This window comes from Terrapene carolina, unplaced genomic scaffold, assembly GCF_002925995.2.
Source record: "Terrapene carolina triunguis isolate 2854851 unplaced genomic scaffold, T_m_triunguis-2.0 Scaffold193, whole genome shotgun sequence".
Classification (NCBI taxonomy): Eukaryota; Metazoa; Chordata; order Testudines; family Emydidae; genus Terrapene; species Terrapene triunguis.
Window position 1 is genome coordinate 3,338,413 of NW_020664544.1, and position 21,329 is coordinate 3,359,741.

General features: G+C 51.9%; 1 protein-coding gene across 1 annotated transcript; it reads left to right on the top strand.

Moving 5' to 3' along the window:
- Positions 1–1,741: 1,741 nt before the first annotated feature.
- On the top strand, positions 1,742–21,329 carry PGAP3 (post-GPI attachment to proteins 3). The gene is made up of 7 exons (XM_026654790.1): positions 1,742–1,852; positions 3,614–3,766; positions 10,941–11,003; positions 11,973–12,034; positions 13,529–13,665; positions 15,373–15,577; positions 17,978–21,329. Exons 1-7 carry the CDS (start codon positions 1,790–1,792, stop codon positions 18,039–18,041), a joined length of 747 nt encoding a protein of 248 aa, XP_026510575.1. The 5' UTR covers positions 1,742–1,789; the 3' UTR covers positions 18,042–21,329.

A 21,329-nucleotide genomic window follows, 5' to 3' on the forward strand; every position in this document is an offset into this window, starting at 1 on the left:
CCCCATGCTCCTCTTAGTGGCCTGGCAGCAGCCCCTCTCCTGGCTCCATTGCTGATGCCTCCCCCCCACCCTGTTCTCCCAGAGCCCAGGTCTCTCCCTTCCCTGCCTGGAACCTGTTTCCCTCAAACCTCGTGATAAGTCACTTGAAAGGGGACAGGTTCTGGGCATCCTGACAGAGGTGAAATGGGGAGACGTTCAGGCTGACAGTGCAGTTAGTGAGCCAAGGTGGGTGAGGTCATATCTTTTATTGGACCGACTTCCGTGTTTACGTAGAGCACTTTTCAGATCTAGGAAAGGTAATCTGAGTGTCGCAGCTAAATACGGGGTGGAGCAGGTTGCTTTGCATAAGAAGCGAGCATGCAAGAGACCATTCAAGGTGAAGAGGGCAGTCAACACCTCTGCGGTAGTAGGACAAAGGAGGGTTAGTGGGTTATAAATTATTGTAATGAGCTATAAATCCAGTGTCTTTATTAAGTCCATGATTTTTAGAGTCTAACAAAATTATGAATTTAAGGTCCCAGGCTAGTGTGAGAGAAATAAACTGATCCTGAGGCTGTTCAGAGGAACCAGTTTTGCCCTGTGGATCTCCTTGCTATATTTTTAATCCTGTGGGTGGGTTCAGTTGCTTAGTTACACCAGATGCCTCGGAGGTGCAGCGGTCATGAGAATGATAGATAACATGAGAGAGAGAGCACAAGTAGCAGAAATAAATCAGCCCCAACCTTTAACACAAACTGGATCACCCAGGGGAGAGGAGAGGTTTTATGGAACCGATGGGACCATCTAAATCCATTCGATAGCAGTAGTAAAAGTTGTGACCCTCTGATGGCTGTTCCGTTGCCTATTTACTAGGGTTTGGGTGGTTCTCAGCACGGTTCTAGTGGACGGGTGTCCACATCCCACAACCCACCGCCCTGTTTGGCCTGCTTGTTGATAATCTTAGCAGGTGTACTGAGGACTAAATGGGCTGCAGAACCCTTTCCTATAGAGGTGGCACTTCCTGTTCAGACTCAGGTATGTGGGCATAGGGTCTTGCAGTGCTGCTGCCTGCACTGTACCTGCTCTGGGCATATCTACACAGCAAAGAAAAACCCTTGGCTGGTCCGTGCCAGCCAACTTGGGCTCGTAGGGCTCAGGCTGTGGGGCTGTTTCATTGCTGTATAGACTTCTGGGCTCCGGGACCCTGCGAGGGTCCCAGAGCTCAAGCTCCTCCCCAAGTCCAGAAATCTACACTGCAATGAAACGGCCCCACAGCCTGAGCTCTGCGAACCTGTGTCGGCTGGCACAGGCCAGCCATGGGTTTTTCTTTGCTGTGTAGACGTGGCCTCTGAACCAGTAGAAGGGCCTCAGAATCCGGAACAGTCACCTTTGCCTGTTGGAGATCATATTCTCAGGTTCCTTGTTTATTTGTGACTGTAACTTACTGCAAATGCACAAGAATAGCAGTCAAAAACGCCACCTAGTGCCAGTGCCTTCAGAACTTAAGGCAGTTGATTTCCTTGTACGTTAGCTTAATACATATGCAAAGCAGGAGATATCAAAGGGGATGTTGACACTACCAAAGGGATAGTCAGATCAACTCGTGCAATAGGCACATGCATGTTGAGCTACGTTCCACAGAGACCTTTCTGTCCCACCCTCCTCCTCTGTCTGTTGGGGATGTGAGCAACCTGAACTGCTAAAATAAACTCTACATGACATTGTTGTCACCTCCTAATAAGTGGCTCCGTCTCTCCTCTTTGTGTCTCTTTCAGGCTGGACCTGCAGAGATGACTGTAAATATGAGTGCATGTGGCTTACAGTGGGGCTTTATGTCCAGGAAGGTTACAGAGTGCCTCAGTTTCACGGCAAGGTGAGCAGTAATTTGGCACAGAGCCATTTGGCCCCAGATCATAACTCCTGTGACCTGTGCTGCAGCCATGAGAATGCCTCTATCTTTGCCTGGTTTGGCAAACTGCCAGCTGTTGGTTCTTGGATCAACCTTGTGGCAAAAGACAGTCCTGTAATTTCAGGGAACTGCTTGTGCCCTGCCTATGGGCACTTGGTTCCAGTTCACCACCCTACCTGTGCCATGAAGTCCTTTGCTTCATAGAAAAGGATGACTTGGTTGGTACCATTAGCAACCTGCCAGAGCAGGGGGAGGGTGACTCGTTATTTAGAAACTATTCATCTCCTGCAAGTTCTTTTATCTGTGTTTCTCTCCCCTTGATCTCTGCATGAGAAACAGGATCTTTTTTTGTACAGGTGATTGGTACCTAGTGCTGTGGAAAGTAAGGATGGGCTGTGGTTAAGTAGTCAGTAGACCTAGATTTGACTTCTACCACAGCTCACCACAGACTTTGGGGAAGTAGTGTATGGCCAGGTTTTCAAAAGTACCATCTAGTTTAGGCTCTTCTGTTTTTTAAGTGCCCGCCTTAAGATGCCCAGGTCCTGTTTTTCAGCAGTGCTGGATGCCTGCAGCTCCCATTGACTTCAGTTGAAGCGCTGGGCACTCCGCTTCCTCTGAAAATCAGACCCGCAATGCCCCGGTATGAACCCCTCATGGGAGAGCTGTGTAAAAAGTAAAAATAAGAGTGGGGGAATAATATGAACATACAGGGGGGTTACGTGGCTAAATTCATTAATGTTTGCCAAGCTCTCTGAGAACCTGGTGTAGAAGGGGAGAGGAAAGGCAAAGTATTCTGAATTATTTATTGTTTTCATATGTGCTTGAAGGCTCCCACTGAGAAGCCTACTGGGAGCATCCAGCACGCACATTTTTTTTTTTTATGAAGCTTCTAAACAAAACAAAAAAAATCCTTTCCATCCTCAGTTAAAATCTGCTGGCACTTCTGGGTTCACTAGAGAGGCCCCAAAATGCCATTTTTCTAGCCCATCCCTGAAGCCAGGAGCCTGTCAGGGCTTTGTGGATCTTGTGACCTCTCTGAATAGTGCATCGCTACTGAACCCAGGGAGCCTGGCATCTTCAAAGAGGCTCAAAAGAATTTTAAACAAGATCATTTAACCCCCCGTTCCACTCCTGTTTCTGTGCCAAATGTCCCTGGTAACCTGGTGAGTGGAAGAGCCTTTAGCATGCGTGTCTGGGCTTGACTTAGCTCTGATTTCAGCACTGATCCTGTTTCCGTTAGGCATCCTGAGGAATGAAGAGGAATGTATAGAGAGACAGGTTTGTCTTGTGGTTCAGGCACTTGGAATGGGACTTAATTCTTGGCTCTTCCACAGACTTCCCTGTATGACCTTGGGCAAGTTGGTCTCTGTTAGGGATGTAAAATGTTAATGGTAAGTGTTTAGTCTTACCAGTTAACCTGCCTTAACCGTTAATCCCCAGGCTGGCTGGCCGGCCTCAGCAGCCCCAAGCCGGCCAGCCCCAGCACCTAGAAAGAGGAAGATGAAAATGACTATGAAAGCAGGTGAGATTTAAAACATAGCTTAGAGTTGTTCCTAGAACAGAGTGTTTGAAATTTTTTTCACCTGGAGCTCCAGTCTGGCTGTTCCAGCAGGGTAGAAGGTTTAACTCCTGCCACCTCCAGCTAACAGGAAAGAACGGGAAGCGTGAATTCATTTTGTTAACTGTGTCCCTCTTTTCCCTTCCCCTTTTACTTTTATTTTTTAGTGGCCCTTTTCCCGCTTCCTGTTCTTCCAGGAACCTGCTTCTGCCTTTGCTTCTTTCCTTAACGGACTTGCCAACTTTGTGATGTTGACTAGATACAAAGCATCCGTCCCGCCTTCATCTCCCATGTACCACACCTGTATCGCCTTTGCCTGGGTAGGTAGCTTGAAAACTTCTGTGGAGTGTTCCCTCTCCTCATTCCTTTCATTCCTCCTCCCCGACCCCTTTATAGAACTTCCTGTTTTGTTTTGTTTTTAATAGTGACTGTTTATAATAACTTTCATTTAGATAGCGCTTTTCATCCCCAGCGATTTGCAGAAGGGATTGCTAAAATGCAGCCACCTCTGGAGTGGCATGCAGGAGCTATTTGAAAGCGCAAGGGGTATCCGATCAGTTGGAAAGAAGGGCATCAGATCTGTTGAAACTGAGGAGGTACTTGAGGGAGGAAGAATACAATAGCCCCAGGAGGAGTTTCTCCCTGAAAATGAAAGACTCTTGTGTAACTTGTGGCTTTCACGTTGAACGGTTTAGATTTTTTTAGGAAGCACATCCCTGCTAAATGATGGCAAAGATTTCACACACATTGCCCTTGATCCTGAAATTAACACCATGCAAGTAGCAAGTAGCCTGGCCAGGCACTGGGCAAAGGCCCATCCATGTCTTGTCCTGTGCCCGGCTGCCCAAGCAGTTTCTGTGATTCTGGAGACAGGGACCAGATTTTGGCCCTCCACTTGTAAATACTGGGTGTAAAAATTTGTGTCCAAGGAGGAGAGAGTCCGGGGAATGAATGAACTGCACAACAGAGTGCGTGTCTGGAATCCCGCTTCAAGGGTCTTCTAGCAGCAGGTTCGCTGAATAGAGCTCGGCTCTAGCGTCACTTAGTGCATAGAGAATTAGAAATGAATCTTGACTTATCTCTGTGTCTCCCAGTGTGCTGACCACAACCCCAGTTATAATGGAGCCTGACCGGGGTCTCAGCTGTAAACAGCTGCCATTCAGGGCATCCTTGTCATGAAGAGCCTTCTGAAGAGAAATCCTCCACAGCCCTGTTATTAATTTATCCCCAAGGACTAAATGGGAACTGGTGACAGAGGGATTTAGATCCTATTCATGGGCATTGAAAATATAATTTCCTCATCTTTGGGCTAAGGGATGTGAGTGGCTATCGTGCCTGGATTGGTGAATGTTTGTGCTGGTTTTTGCAGGGCTGCACAAGGTGGTTATGTCCATCTCTGCAGTGCAAGACTGCGGACTGCTCAAAGCACTCAGTCTGAGGCATCCCGAGGGACCATTCGATCATCTGACCTCTAACACATACCATAGAATCTGAGCCCGATTACTTGTGTTTCGCTACAGCATCTCTTCCAAAAGAGCATCCAGGCTTGATTTTGAAGCTAGTTAGTTCTAATGGTTAATAAAACGCACTGCTTTAAAAAAAGAAAAGATAGATACATTGTCCTTTTATTATGGGGTCCTATTATGAGGTCATCCAAGATGGCAACAAACCTAATGTTTCACCCCAAATTCAAAGTTTTTTAAAAAGGTGAGTTGGTGGATTAGCAAAAATAATTCCTGCTCAATAGCTTGCCTACTTCTCGGACTGTGAAAGCAGTGTGCAAACTGTGTACGTGCAGTGAGGACAGAGAGATGGGGGAGTACGCTACTCAGGTTTCCTTTAAGCTACAAGGAAACGTGACCTTGCACCTTGCCCAAAGGGGATTATGAATTCCCCTTGTGTATTGTTCCCAACCGCACATTATGGGACAGACTAAAGAACACTGCTCTTGAGTTAGCAATGAATAGTGCTGTGTGCACGTGGAAGAGAACAGACCCTCTGCTGTCACTGTCTGAGGCTGTGAATTGCCATTTTAATGCAACAGATTAACTTGACTCTTTCTGTATTGTTGAGTTCCTTGGGTCGCAGCCTCCTAGACTTGCTGCAGGTGCTGTACTGTGTGGTGCTGGATTATCCGGCTGCTCTGTGGCAGCCTAGTATAGCAATGCGCCTTCTCCCCCAGGGCCAATAAGAGTGCTGGTTAGTATTCTGGGTTCTGTTGGAAAATTGCTCTAGTTTAATCCAGTCTGGGTTTCGTCAGTTAAATCAGGATGAGCGCCATCCGAATGAATCAAATTACTCTGGTTTACGCCTGCCACTGAGAGCAGGATTGTCTGTTGCAAGGTGACTACGCTTCACTGCTCCAGCTTTCAGCACCATGCTATTCGATAGTATCAATTTTCGACTGATTAAACCGTGTTTGCTTCCTGGGTTTATTAATTTAGCCTTTGGCTTGGTTTTCCTTCCTCCTTGAAATGCAATTTATTTCTTACAGCTCCACGGAGGGTTTTTTTCCCCTTTGTTCTTATTCTTCCGTTACCCAGCTGTCATCTACGCCTTAAACATTCCATCTCCTTCCTTTAACTGCCTTGATTGGCTCCTTCACAGTGTCCCTATTGACTTTCTTTGATGAGTTTACTAGTACCAGGTAGAAGGACTTTTGCTCAGATGGTCACTGGGTTATCTGTCCCCAGTAGCCAGGGCTCTGTCACTAAGTTTACAGTTGGAACTTCACAGGTGCTTAGAACTTACCCTGGTCCAGTAAGTCAGGATTCTGCCTCCAGCAGACGCCAACACCTGATGCTTCAGGGGAAGGTGGAAAACATTACACTCCTGGCTAACTGTGCACAGTTGCATGTGGTGGGGAGTTTTCTTCCTGACCCTTGTGGTTGTCAGTTTGTTCCCTGAAGCATGAGATTTGATTTACTCTCAGTGCATCATTACAGATGATATTGATCATAAAGTTGTCCAGCCTTCGTCTTGGCCCTTTAAACCTTGTAACAGTGCTTGTGTTGTCTGGCCCTATGCCTGTGCTTTAGGGAACTGGTCTTATGAGATGCTGAGTGTTGTCAGCTCCCTTGGACTTCAGTACAAGAGCAGGCCCTAGGTGGAGGGTTGGCTGGTATCTGTGTAGAACAGGCTTGTGTTCGACAGTGTTTTGTGACTGTTGTGATTCCACTGCTGGATACAGGAAAGGATTCTCCCGTAGGCTTTGTCGGCACTGGGAGTTGAAATGCTACTAACTATACAATCTGAAATGCGAAGGCCCAAGTTCTTGAAAGTATCCAGAGTTCTCCTCTCAGCTTAACTCCTACGGGACCTGCTGCCCAGTGCAACTCTCAGCCCAGAGCAAGGCACGCAGTGCATGGGGAGAGCTGGGTGCCTCAGGAAAGGATTTTTTTCAGCCGCTGGCTAGCTGGGTGGGGAGCTTCGTAAGCTAGCCAGAAGTGAATGCTGAGGAGAGGGACTTAGGCTCTGAAGGGGCTGGCTTGGTGCGCACGGTCTGAGAGAAGTGCCTTCCTCTGCTCAGAATCCTCAGCCCTGAACCCTCTCCTGGGGGTAAGGGCTGACCTGGCTTAGGTGCCTAAGTCACCTGTGCCCTACCAGCCAAACCCCTGTCTCTTTGTTTCCTGTTTCACTTGATGCTTCTCTCACTCTTGTTCTGCATTACCCTGTCTTGTGTGGATGCTCTGCAGCCTCTCCACCGATTGGTGGGCTGCCTCCAGCCCTCCTGATGTCAGGGTGGCAGGGAACAGGTGTTAGGTGTGCTGGGAGCACGCCTGCAGGACCAGGCTCTGCTGGCGAAATTGGAGTTCCTCCACCTAGTCCGAGAACCCGGCTTGAACTAGGGCTCTGAGCAGCTGTCGGGCAAGGTCAGTGCTTTGCAAATGCCGACTGCTGGAAATGTAGGTGCCCAGGCAGCAGCGGAGCAGCAGTTTTGAAAATGTCAATGGTACCTAAATGGTGGATTTAGACAGCCGTGTGCCTCTTTAGATGCCTGGGTCTCTTCTAAGGATCTGAGCCCAAGGGCGGACAAGGACTGTTGTGTGCTTAAGCCACAATGAGACTTGATGTTGGGTGGCAGTTTATCCTACACCTGCTACTGCGGGTTTCTTGCACATTCCTCTGCAGGACACAGGGCGAGATGGACCATGGGTCTGACCCACTCTTGGCAATTCAATGTGTTTAACATTGTGTGGGCTGGCTGGGGTTAATCCCAGTGTCCTATCAAGTTAACGACTTGCTGACATGCTGTTAAACACAACAGCATTCGCTGGAGACCAGGACTAAGCTGTGTTTGATATGGGGTGGTTAACGCATCTGCTAACACTGGGTAGCTTTCCAAGGGCAGACCATCTTTTCGTGCAGTTTTGCCATGGGAGGTGCAGCGACAGTCATGTGGGGTGGAGATGGCAGCTGATCCAGGAGTAGCATTGTAGGAAGTTCTACTACAACGTCTTAGCAGAGCCTACAAAGAGGCATTTATAGGAGCTCCAGCAAAATTTGACAACCTTTGGATCCGCTTATCAAAGCACCTGCAATTACGTTCTAGGGCAGGCGAGGCACTGTTAATAGTAAACAAAGGCTGTTCATTTGTCTCCAGAGCAGGGGAGGGCAAACTTTTTGGCCCAAGGGCCACATCGGGGAATAGAAATTGTATGGTGGGCCATGAATGCTCACAAAATTGGGTTTGGGGTTTGGGAGGGGGTGAGGGCTCTGGGGTGGGGCTGGGGATGAGGAGTTTGGGGTGTAGGAAGGTGCTCTGGGCTGGGACCGAGGGGTTTGGAGGGTGGGAGGGAGATCAGGGCAGGGGTGTGGGAAGGGGTGCAGGTTCCGGCTGGGACTGCGGACTCTGGGGTGGGGCTGGGGATAAGAGGTTTGGGGTGCTGGAGGGTGCTCCGAGCTGGGATCGAGGGGTTTGGGGAGGGGGATCAGGGCTAGGGCAGGGAGTTGGGGCGTGGGGAGAGGCTCAGGGGTGCAAGCTCTGAGCGGCGCTTACCTCAAGCGGCTCCCGGAAGCAGTGGCATGTCCCTTTTCCAGCTCCTACATGGAGGTGCAGCCAGGTGGCTCTGCATGCTGCCCCGTCCGCAGGCACTGCCTCTGCAGCTCCCATTGAAGCACCAGAGGGGGCCATTGGAGTGCGTAGGAGCCAGAGCGGGGCCATGCTGTGGCTTCCAGGAGCTGCGTGATGCGGCCCCCGACCCTGCGCCCCGGCTAGAGCACTGGAGCAGATCCATGCTGCAGAAGCCGTGTGGTACGGCCCCCAACCCAGCGCCCCGACTGGAGCGGGGCCGAGCTGCATGGTGCGGCCCCTGACTGGAGCGCCAGAGCGGCCCCCGAACCAGCGCCCCGGCCGGAGCGGGGCTGACCCCCATGGTGCGGCCACTGACCAGAGAGCCAGAGCGGCCCCGACCCAGAGCCCCGGCTGGAGTGGGGCTGGGCTGTGTGGTCTGGCCTCCAACCCCGCTCCCCAGCGGGACCTAGCAGGCCGGCTTAAAACAGCTCGCGGCCCATAGTTTGCCCACCCCTGTGCCAGAGCATTTAAATAAACAACTGATCCAAAAAATGTGCACAGCCCCATTAGCTGCTGCCAGCCCTTGCTACAGGCTTCTTCAAATCCAGTTTTCGTGGACTCTTGATAATGAGATTGACGGGATGTTTAGTGGAAACGTGATTCAAACGAACAATTGGCACTTAGCTAATAGCGGTAGTCACTTAATCCTTTCCCATCCACCCCATGCCTCGGCTAACGAGGTGATGAAGCATAGCTGCTCTGTAAAGGGAAATCTTGCTTCTCTTTGCAATACACTGGGCCGTATCCCTCCCTTAGCTAACTCCCCTGACTTCCCTGGAGTTAGGTGGGGGTGCATTTGGCCTGCTGTTGTTTACCATTTCCGCTGTTTTAGAAATCCTGCTTTTCCTCTTCACCCCTCTCTGTTCCACGTGGAAAGCACCGGGAAGTTTGTGCTCTTCCCCTCCACCTGCTCCCCACACTACAAGGAACTCCAAGAGGACATCTACACTGCAAAAAAACCCACGGCAGCAAGTCTCACAGCCTGGGTCTGCAGAATGGGGCTTGTGCTACAGTTCTAAAAATAGCATGTGGATGTTCCTGCTCAGAGTAGAGCTTGGGCTCTGAAACCCACACTCCTCCCTGGGCATCAGCGCCCGAGCTCCAGCCCAGGGACTCTAACCTTTGCTTGGATTGTTTCTTTGCGCTTAGTCAGTTTCTGGTTTCTTTAGTTCTGCATGATGATTGATTTCACTCTGGCGCTTAAAGCTCCTACCTGTGTCACTTAGGAGCATCTTCTTAATCTAGTAATTGGAGATACCTCTGGACTCTGTTCCCTCTCTTCTAGATCACTTTATTTAGATTGTCTTCCGCCACATCCCCACCCGACGGGGCTGAGCTGCTTCAGGTTTATCCTTAATAAAATAAGAAAAGCTGGTCATGGTCCCTCTTGTTGAATCTTCACTGTGGCTTGTGGGCTGATACTTTTGGAAAGAGCCAAAGGGCATTATTTAGGTGTGGGTCCTATGAACATCTCAGGTATGTAGCCCGAAGCTGTTGATTTAATGATCTTATAACCCTGTTTGAAAGAGCTCATTTGCATGCAGGGATTAAAGAGTTGCAGGAGAGAGAGAGAGAGAGACTGGAAAAAGCAGGTGTTAATTGCGCCTCAGGAGGCGTGGAACTCTTATATAAGATAGCAGGCACCGTGCTGGAGGTACAATGTGTTTTCACCTAAGGATCGCAAAGCTTTCTCCAGGCATTTAATTAAGCTCACTAAATCCCTGAAGAAGTAGGTATTATTATTGCCAGTTCAGCTGTATAAACAGAATTGCAGTAAATGTCATCTAGGAGCTATGCCTCGGTTCTGTTTTATTTTTAAATATATACACTGCAGTGGAAAGACAAAAATGTAAACAGTGAAAACCTCAAAACCACGTAGAAACGAGTTTTAAAGAGTAAAAGAAATTCTCCTAAGGCGTTTAGGAGCTTCGTGCTCTTGTAGGTTTTACCCAGAGGTCAGGAGAACAGGGCCCTCGTCCAGCCAGGAGGCATGGGCTTGACACAGGAATTACTGGATGAAGTTCCATGGCCTGTGGTACTGCAGATCAGACTAGATCAGTGTAATGGTCCCTTCTGGCCGTAGGTATCTATGAAAGTGGTCAGACAGCGCTAGGGTCTTTGGCAATGGCTGGCGATAGAAGACTGTAGGTCAGGTTAGGCCCTCAGTTACTTCTGTGCAGTTCTGTTGGTGTCAGTGGTGTTGCAGGGTGTACATGAGAACAGACGTCGACCCATCTGTTAAACGTCCTTTCTGGTTCAATGGTATTAAACATTAAAGGGTTTGTAAAAAGTCTACCCCCAAGTTATCCTTTTGTGCGCGCTCTCGACTGAATCCCATCTCCTGTGTTTCTCTTAGACTGTAAGTTCTCTGGGGCGGGGGACTGTCTAACACAGAACATCTAACTGTCTGCCTCTCTTAGGTTTCATTAAATGCCTGGTTCTGGTCTACAGTCTTCCATACAAGGGACACTGATGTAACCGAGGTGAGTGTTACCCTGCTGTGGGAGCTTTGCATGTCTCGGCAGTTGAGGATCTGCTATTTACCCTTGCTTCTCGACCCCCTGAATTCTACAAGGCAAACTCTGGGTGCAAATGGGGGTGAGAAACACCTGGCTATTCTCTAGTTCAGTGTCTGCTGAGACGTGCTTGAGAGAGACCTGCCTTTATCTCCATAATGTTTTAAGATGCCCCTATGCTGCTGGTGTGAAGTCGGGGGGCTGCAGAAAGGGATCTGGTGAATCTGTCTGACCTGAAAAATGGGTTTGTGTAACAAATCTATGCAGCCTCGGAGAGGTGTCAGTGCCCTCTGTGATGTGAGAGAAACCTACGAAAATGTGACTGTAAAACCACAGACTCCAGCACTTGTCTCTGACGCTTGGACTGTCAGCTGTTTGAACCGAGGGCTGTCTCTTTGTTCTGTGTTTGTACAGCACCTAGCACAGTGGGGTCCTGGCCAGGAGTGGGGCTGCCAGGTGCTACTGCCGTACAAATACCAGAAACGGGCAGCCAGTTGTAGCATCTGAAAAGACATTGAATTCACACGGAGACTAGCTGGCTGCATTTCTTCTTGTACCCGTTTGTCTTGTCAGTCTAGGCCCTGATCCAGATAGAAGTGTAAATCGATTTTACCAGTAGACAGTCTCTTAGCATTATGGCCCATTTATGTTCACTGTGTGCCAAGTCCTAGGAGTGCTTACTCGAGCAAACTGTCAGTGGCTCCTGAGTAAGGATGGAGTTAAGTCCCCTGGAAACTAATCTGATATTGTTGCCTTCCTGTGCACAACATATGTTCAAATGACTCTTGAAAAGAGATCGTGGTAAGTTCCATTTGTGGAACGCTCAGCCCTTTAAAACCCTGATCTGTCCGACGCTCATCAATGTCTGTGCTTTCCCTCCTTGGCTCTCTTTGTTGCTCTTCTACCAATGATCTAACCAGGCCTCTTGTCCCACAGAAAATGGATTACTTCTGCGCGTCCACCGTCATCCTGCACTCCATCTACCTGTGCTGTGTCAGGTGAGCTTCCTACGGTCCCTGTCTCCCTGAGATGGTGGGCGTGTCTCTGGCAGCCCTGCAGCTAGATAAGCTGTAACCTGGTATTTACTTTCCTCCTCCCTTCTTTGTGCTATGAGAACCTGACTGCGGCTTTGTTTAGCCAAGGAGCTGGGGAGTGCCACTTCTCCTCACACAGTCTGAACTTCTGATAAGGGACATCAGCATTGCTGCGTCCTAACCTTCAGGAAGTGAAGGAGAGAGACCCATCGTAGAATCGTAGGACTGGAAGGGACCTCAGGAGGTCATCTAGTCCAGTCCCTTGCACTCATGGCTGGACTAAGGATTATCTGGACCATGCCAGAGCTGGTGTGTGCCCGTTCTAGGGTTAGCCACTTCAGGAACAGAAGTAGCCATCTGTAAGTGCCAGCGAGGTTTGCATTCTGCTAAAGAGGGCTGCTTGTGTCCCAGGGCTTGGGGCTTCTTCTTGCTGTCTGTCAGCACAGCCCAAAGCGTTCAGCTGCTCTACAGTTTATGAAGCAAGCACTGGCGTACACCAGTGCCTCTCCGTACCTGGCTGTATCTGGGGCAGGAAGGTGAGCTATGAGATCTATAGTAGTAAAGAGGCAGAAAGACCTCTGAGTTCACTGACTCCTCCCCTGCAAGGGCAGATCCATCCTCTGCCAGGGGGTTGTGTCAGATACTAAACAGCTTCTATACTTCCAAGAGCATACGGCCAGAAGGCACTTTTAGATCTGCTAGTCTGACCTCCTGTGTGGCACCAGCTGCCCTAGACTGAGCCCAATTGTGTGCCACAGGGAGAGAAACGAAGATGCCATCGAGGCCCTGGGCGGGGTGTGCATTTTGTTTTATCCCCTTCCTCTGAAGCATCGAGGATGGCCATGCCTGGAGATGGGCACTGGGCGGGGTGGGCCAGGGTTCTGAGGTGACACCGAGCAGTCAGTCTCTCTCTCAGGGATGTGGCTGGCGGGTTCTTGCTCACATGCTTAGGGTCTATCAGATCTCCATATGTGGGGCTGGGGAGGAATTTTCTCCCACATAAGATTGGCAGTGACCATGGGGCCTTTTCACCTTCCTCTGCAGCATGTGGGGATGGGTCACTTGGCACGATTATCTGGGGGTATCTCACTTAACATTTCTCTGCCGTTGTGGGGGTGCCCTGGGCATTGGTGCACCTCGGTCCCTCCTGTTCTCTGCCTGCGGCACAGAGTAATCCAGTCTCCTCTGGGCTGTGATACTTGGGTCTCGTTAGGTGGTTGGGGTTAGCATGCGGGTGCTGGGAGGAGTTGGTGGCGGGTGCTATACAGGAGGTCAGACGGGATGATCCTTTGTCCCTTCTGGCCTTGAAGTCTGGGACTCTCTAGTGGCTGGGAATAGATTAGGTGAGATCTCCTGGGGTTGCAGGAGCTGGGGCGAAGCCGCTGGTGTGTCCTGCAGGAGCTGTGTGAGCTGCTGGAGTTTGAGAGCTTCTCTGCATTGTTTCGGTTTCCATTGTAGGACCCTGGGTCTGAAACGTCCAGCCTTTGCTAATGCCTTTGGGGGTTTTCTGATCCTCTTCCTGGCCTGCCATGTCTCGTACCTGACGCTCGTGCGCTTTGACTATGGCTACAACATGGCCGCAAACGTGGCGATCGGTAAGGCCCGGGGGAGGCTGGAAGGTGGGGGCGGGATGGGCGGGTCGGTTTTTGGTCGTGACTTGGAACGAACATGAGCAATGGAACTGTATATAATTCACACACAGCCACTTGGTGCTCAGTGTCGCCCCCTGGGTGGGATTTGGGAATCTATGGTGGTTGGAGAGAGTCTCTCTGGCTCTACTTTCTGGAGATGGTGTCTCCTAGCTATTCCACTGCACCTGGGTGCTGAGGGAAGAGGGGCTGAGCCATTCCCTGGGACTTGGTGTTTATCTCTGCTCTCTAGCACAAGAGGGGTGGCTGTTTGTCTGCTAAATCTAAGGACTGCAGCTTGAAATCACCAGGACAGTCCTGACATGGTGCTAGACCAACTTCCCCCTTCGAGTTAATGGAAAATGCCATTTTCTGATTAGCCTGGCGCTGCCCCAGACCCCTGCCTGCTTCAGAAAATACAGCCGCTTCAAACCGTTGGATGGAGTTCTTAATGGTCAGAGCAGCGGGGGGAGTGGGACTCCTGGCTTTGCCATTGACTTGTCTTGTGGTGTTGGGCCGGTCATTCTCCCCCGGTGCCTCCATTTCCCACGTCCCCAGCTCTCCGTGTTATCGCGAGTCTCACGTTACTTGATGTTTTACTTTGAGCCCCAGCTCCTGGCGTCATGTTTTGTGAGAATCGGTTTTCATTGTTTTTAAAAGGGTAACTTTGCAGCCCTCGCGGCTTCAGAGGAAAGTTTGAAAACGTGACCCTGGGTGTGTCGTAAAGGCTCAAAAAGAGGAAGGCGACCAGAAGGCAGAATGGGCTGTAGATGGCTCCGAGAAGCTGACAGTGCAACTGAAGCCTGGGTGCCACATGGGCACCATGGCCATGCCCCTTCCTCTAGCCACGCTCTGCTTCCTTGCTACGTTGGCAGCAGGGAGGCTGATGTCCCTATAGCTCTGTGGCACTGCAGGATCAGCCTAGTACTGAGGCAGGGCCCAGAGTGCATTGCAGCACACCTCTGGGGCACTCTGGACGGTGGGGGCATAGGGACAAATTGAGAGGAGCAAAGTGATCAGGACACTGATTGGCAGGCAGCTTGTTAATTCCCCCGAGGGTGATGTGTTTGGGGGAGTGGGGATAGGTGACTATGGGGAGAAGATCGGGGGGGGGGGGAGAGGAAGGGACGTGGCAACGTGAAGGCATGGCTGGAAGGTTGGCAGTTGTGGCTGGAGGGGAATATAGTCTCCCCCCGTCCTGGATCTGAGAGCTGCCTGCCTCTGGGGCTAGCCGGGGAGAGGGGAGCAAACGACGTGGCAGGGGCACATTTAAATGACGCTCGTATCAGCTTGTGAGCCGTGCTGTGGGTGAGTGAAGCGAGGGCTGAGTCACTTACAGGGCCCAGTCTCTACAGCCCTTGGGCTGGCAGAGGACGGAAACACCCCCAAGAGGGTGAGCTCAGCCTTTGGGGAAGGGGAGGGGAGGCAAGGCAAGGTTGGTCAGGGTGTTGGCAAGCTCTCGATGGAGCCCGACCCTGGGTAGCGAGATCGGTAAGAGGAACTGAGTGCATGGAGAGGCTCCTGGAGTGGGGGAGTAACCGTGTGGATGTGGAGTAGAGGAGGTGACTCCTTCTCTGCCCTTCCGGCTGAGCAGCAAACATCCGCCCAGCCCAAAGAGCAAGTCCTGCTTCCTGTGACCATGAGATCCTCCGCCCTGTACCGCTTGCCTTCCAGGCCTTCTCAACCTCTTCTGGTGGCTGGGCTGGTGCGTCAGGAACCAGCAGCGCCTCCCGTACGTGTGGAAGTGCGTGGTGGTGGTGCTGCTCCTTCAGGGCCTGGCGCTGCTCGAGCTGCTGGACTTCCCGCCCCTCTTCTGGATCTTCGACGCACACGCCATCTGGCACATCAGCACCATTCCTGTCAACGTCCTCTTCTACAGGTCAGCCCCGGGTATGCGGTCTCTGGGGGGCGGTCTGGGCGACAGAACTGTGTCATTATTTACCAGGCGACTCCCCCCTTTGAGATCCACTCCCTGGAGTGGCTACAGCAGGAACGCAGACAGCACAGCAAGAAGCTCTGAAATGTAATCCCCCATTATGCAGCCAGGCTGCCATATGCTACAGCTCCATCCGCTCTCGCCAGCTTGACAGGGTGGGTTAGACCAAGCCACGCCTGGAAAGGGGTGCTCTTGACTCGCTAGAAGACACTCTCCCTTCAAAGTGGGAACTGTCTCTAGCAGTTTCATGGTGAGTTCTTCCCAAATGGGAGCACAGTCCGGACAGGCAGATCTTACGACCCACCAACACTGAGAGCAGGGAGGAAGGGAGATCTCGTGGTTAGGCTGCTGGCCAGGTGTCACGGACTCACAGATCGTGCCCACTCCTGGCCCCGTGCGGTCCGTGGGGGGGTGCCCCTTTTAGTGAGACAGCCCTTCTCGGGGGTCCACTCTCTCTCGGGGTCAGGCCCCTCCACCTCCTGGATCCGCACCTCTCTGAGCCTTAGCACGTCTGTCTCTGCCGTGGGCCCCCTCAGGGAGTCCACTCGCTCTGGACCCCCGGGGCCTCCACCCCCGAAGGGGTTGATGCAACCCTGTTCTCTAGACCGGAGTGACTCTCAGCCAGCATGAAACAGAAGGGTTTATTGAGAGTTGAACACAGCACAGGAAACTCTCTGACCCTCAGGCCTGGCCTCCCTCAGCCCAGCACATCCCAGTCTCTCTGCATCCAGGTGGGCTCTGCCTGCTTCCCCTCTCCAGCCCAGAGCCCCCCTGCTCGCCGCTGGGCATCCGAGATCCCTGGCCCCAGGCCCCGCCTCTGTCCATTGTCTTCTCTTCAGGTAAACAGGGTCGTAAACCGGGGCCTCCTCTCCTGCTTCTCCCTCTGGCTGGGACCGGCTGGTTAGGTCACTGGGTCCTCACTCTGCAGCCCATTGTCCTCCCACTGGCCAGAACCGGCTGCGTCTCCTCAGCTGGGCCTCTGGGTCACCAGGTCACCGGTCGCTGGGGTATCCATCTTCCCGGCCACCGGCTGGGTCCCCACGTCCTCTCTCCGGTCCTCTGCAAAACACACTCCCTCTCCCCTCACCTCGTTAAACCAGTAACACCCAGGGAAACTGAGTCCCACCCCCTCCGCATGCAAACCATTGAAACTCCACAGAAAACAAGAAAACCCCCCACTTCGTCACACCAGGGACTCTGGAGACCACGGCCTCCCTGTTTGATCTTGGGCAAGTCACCTAATGTCTCTGTGCCTCAGTTTCCCTACCTGTACTGGGGGGTAAATGCATTAACAAGTCTGAGATTCTCAGGTACTAGGGACGGGGACCATACAAGTATCTAGACAGTGTGCAGGATCCCTCAGCATGAGTGTAATTCTGTCCCATTAGTGTCCCACCAGCCCACATAGCCTAACCCAGTAACCCAGCAGGGAAGCCCCCCGGTGCAGAGCCACGTGTGTCAGCAGCACAGGAGCAAACGCGGGGCAAGGACTTGGCGTCGTTAATGTTTTCAGACGGAGTAAATGTCATGTGAGCTCATTACGGTTAACAAGCTAAAAAGGTGTGAGCTGTAGGAACTAATTATGCGAGCGGTGCCCTTTAGAGCACTGCTCAGTGGCGGCCAGGCCTAGCTGCTGCTCCAGACAGGAGCTCACAACTTCACTTCTGCCCAAGGACACTTGTGCTGGGTAGGCCTGTTTGGGTCGGGGGTGGGGTGGGGGAGGGACAGTGTTGTGTCCAGTTGTGCAGGAGTCGGTCCCGTCCTCCCCTTTATCTCTCCCTCCCCAGGATCTGCATTTGGACATCACCCACCCAGAGTGTGTCTGTCCACCCTATCCCACCCAAAGAGAAGATACATCCCATTCCCAAAGCTCCTCCCCCCCACCCCCCATGCCTTCCTGGTCCCCTGACCCAGCTGTCAGCACCCCCAACCTCCTTGCAACTTCTGATCTGAGTGACACAGTCAGTGCCAAAATGTATGGTGGATGCAAAGTGCGGGGGATTTCGCTTCAGAGCCGTGGCTGGGGTAATGCTGACTTCCAGCTGCTGAGGAGCAGGCCCTCAATAGCGAACACAAAAGGGTGGGTTCAGAGTGTGGTTGCTGGGAAGAGGTGCTGGCCTGGTATAGGTCAGACTGGGTGACCTGGTGTCCCTCCTGCCCTGGCACTGACTCCATCTTGCATTGACTGGATATTTCCGACAAAAGAGACCCTTTTTCTTTTGGAATTAGCCTGCACTAGCTGCCACTGTAATGGCTTGGGTTCAAACGGGGCAGGTTCTGGCTAGAACCCCCCCGCGCCACGCCGCCTCTAACTCGCTCAGGCTGCTCTCATTATCCTTGCAGTTTCCTCCGTGACGACAGCCTGTACCTCTTGAAGGCGAACTCGGACATTCTGAAAATAGACTAAAGCTGTCGGGGGGCCTGCCGTGCGGAGAGGAGCTGTCCCCTCTCTGATGGAAACTGTCACGCGAGACCTTCTGAGCGCTTTTCCCAGCAGCATGCCGGGTCTCAAGCCAGCTGCTCTCGAGAAGCGGTGATGTTGTGCTCTTTCATCGAGTCCCTGTCTGGAATCTGTGGCCGTGCCGAGACCTGCTCTCTGCCTTCTTTGACTCCTGGGTGCACCAGAATCCTGGGTAAACGTCGCCCTCCGCCAGAGCTGAGTTTTGTTTCCTCTTTTCTTGCCTTCAAAAGTTTTAATTCTAATCCCATGACTCGTTCTATTAGAACATCAACGATCCATCTCGCCCACACGCTCCCCCCCCACACACTGTAATTAATGCTCTTCTGTGCTACCGGGCAACATGGTGTGTTTCCGTTTCCACTGTTATGAAATCTGTTTGATTCTCAGCTTGCTGAGGGATTTCAGACTAAGTGGGAAATGTTGGTGAACCAACTGGTGACTCGGTAGACTGGAAGATGTCGCGAGCACGTTGTGGGGACATCTGGTCATAAAGTTGTGTGGCCCACAGGACCTCAGACTCTGCAGTCAGCCGCTGCAGAAATGGGTTATTGTAAATCTGTGTAAATAAGATGGGTGGCCCAGCAACATACGCTGCTCTGTACATTGGATTCACTCGTCCTCTGAGAATCGAGCCTGTGGTTCCGTGCCGTGAAACCTCCTTCAGTAGTTGTGGGGAGGTGGATCTCCCAGGCTGTGGGGCACTTGGGGGGCATGTGGGAGCTCTTTGCTGTGCAGAGGTGATGTTTTTGAAATGGGATACTCGGCGCAGTGTGAAATGCCAGGCTGACTCGGGCAGTTCAACACTTATTTTTCCGCTCCTTGACAAACCTGCTCTGATGAATCCTGTGTGCCCTATAGAGGGAAATGCCCCTTTCTTGCAAGGGGAGGGGGCGCTAAGATCCCCCAAAGATTCCCTAGTCCCTGCATGCCACTTTAAGTCACCCACATGTTGTGGCTAGTTCACCATCCTTTCCGGCTGTTAAGTGCTGAGAAGGGACTCCCTGCAGCGCTGAGATGAGGGCCTCCTGGCTAGAGGTGGGGGGTGACACCCTCCCCCCCCGTTATTCCAGTTGCTGAGGGGAGCAGATGGAAAAACAGAACAGGACTATTCTGTGCGTAATGACATTCCTGGCTCCCCCTTTGCCATTGCATTAGTCAAGGGCCTGCTGTATGTTACAGGATTAAGGCCTGACTGAGTAAAGTGAAAGTCTGAGTGCTCTGGGCTCCGCTGGTAAAATCAGAGAGACCAGGAATGCACCGAAGGGATCAGCAAGTGCCTTCCTGATTGCCAAAGGAAGTCAATGAAGTAGATGATAGCTCATCGCAAAAGGTGTTGTGACTATTGCTGTATTGCTGTGCCACCACTAGGTGGCGAGCGTTGCCAATCCATTGACATTTCAAACTCTCCCTGTCTGAGGTTTACAACCGGCCAGCTGGGCTGGTCCATGTTTGCCTGAAAGCCATCTGGCATCCGTGTGCCCTGTGCCACCAGATGGGGCTTGGGACATTGGGTTGGAGAGCCCATGAATCTGGGTGTCCTCCATTGTATTGTGCTGTACGGTCTCCTAGAGAATTCATGCCTTGTGTCTGAATGGGCCCAGCCTGCGTGTGACCCCGTTAGGACTGTTCGTGGTTCTGTTAAAGGCTTGGCGTTATTAGCTCAGGCTTCTAGTCTGCATGGGGCTGCAGGGTTTGATTTGGGGGAGTGTGAGTGTGTGTGTGTGTGAGTGAGTGTGTGTCTGACTTGTTTGCAAAATTAGATTTACTTCCATTGTTAAGATAAAGTCCAGGTGTGTGGGGGTTTTTTTTTGGGGGGGGGGGTGATTGCACTCCAGTTGGGAACTGGATTTTGTTTTTGTGGGTGCAGCCCTGAGTAACCTCCATGGCTGGGCTGGGCTGCCCCCCAACTCACAGATGTGACGCGAGAGAAGGGGGTAATACACAAGCTGGTCCGAGCAAGGGACAGGAAGCCAAGAACTCGCCAGGGGCCTGAGGTGCAATGAGTCTGGGGAACTTGGTCCCTTCGGCACCGACCCCACAAAGCGCTTGCTCCCCAGTAAGGACCTGAGTGGTTCCATTGACTTAGCTGGGACTGCCTGAGGCTCTGATCCAGAGCCCTTTGCAGTCAGTGGACAGGTCAGACGTCCGTGCTTGGCGGACTGGGCCATACAGAAGTCTGCGAGGACGATGGCTTGGAGAACATGAGCGAAGCTGGGAAGTCCTGGCAAGTGGCTCCCTAGAGGACTCGTATTTATGTTGATGGCAGTTAGCACAATAGCTTGTGTTCAGTGGAAATTAGAGACTATGGCAGCATGGTGGTAACCCTGGAGAACTGTTAGTGTGTGTGTGTCCCCAGATGTAATTGACTACATACCATGATGTTTGCCCCTGCCTAGGCGCAGATGTCTGTCCATCTGTATCTCTGTCGCTGCTTTGTCTCATTGTTCAAAACCCAGACTCTTGAACTTAAGTTGCCTGTAACATCCTTGTCCCGGTGATGAGGAAATCTTCCACAGCCCATATGTTTGTCCCAGCGTTTCGTATGTGTCTCGCTCTTCTCTTCTGCCTTCCCCCGTGTTTAACCTGCCCGTCGCCTTCCCAGAGAAACCACCCAATGCCCTGGCTCTCCTCCAATTACAGAACTTGTAAACTCCACCGCTGCCCAGCTGCACTGAGCCGCTTAATGCAAAGAGTGACTTCTGCGTGTTCCCCAGACGGCTGTGGAAAGATCAGTCCAGACAAGCCACCTTGAAAGCTTTAGGAAAAGTAGAGGCCAGCACAATCCTGGTCCTTATCGCTTATTAGCCCCTGCTTCGAATTCCAAACCCTCTTTAACCTGGTATCCTCCATTCATCTTGCTTCACAGAGAGCCCAGACTAGCCATTCCCCTGGGTGCAGGAGCCTGTAACTTTGCAGAGCCATACCCAGTGTGAGCGAACGGAGGAGTTGTATGACTCAGCAGCACTTTGTTGTCTGGCTAGCGGAGAATGCCAAGTCCAGCCAGATACTGGGGCAGGGAAATCTCAAGGTAAACAAGTAGACTCCTCTTCCTGCCGGGTGAGAGCCGTTTGCGGAGGGGTGCAGGTCCTGCTGCCCAGGAAGGGTCATCCCCCACGCAGGTGGATCTGAGCAGCCCGGGCCAGGCTCTCCGTCAGCTCGGCGTTGACAGCGCTAGGCAGGCCCTGGAATTTCATGTTGGAAGTGGCGTGATTAGAGACAATGCTTAACTCTTGA

Coding starts and splice junctions, on each gene's coding strand:
- PGAP3 (XM_026654790.1), top strand. CDS start 1,790: ATGTGGCTTACAGTGGGGCTTTATGTCCAGGAAGGTTACAGAGTGCCT. Junction 3,767..10,940: donor CCTGTATCGCCTTTGCCTGG/GTAGGTAGCTTG, acceptor TGCCTCTCTTAG/GTTTCATTAAATGCCTGGTT. Junction 12,035..13,528: donor ATCTACCTGTGCTGTGTCAG/GTGAGCTTCCTA, acceptor TTTCCATTGTAG/GACCCTGGGTCTGAAACGTC.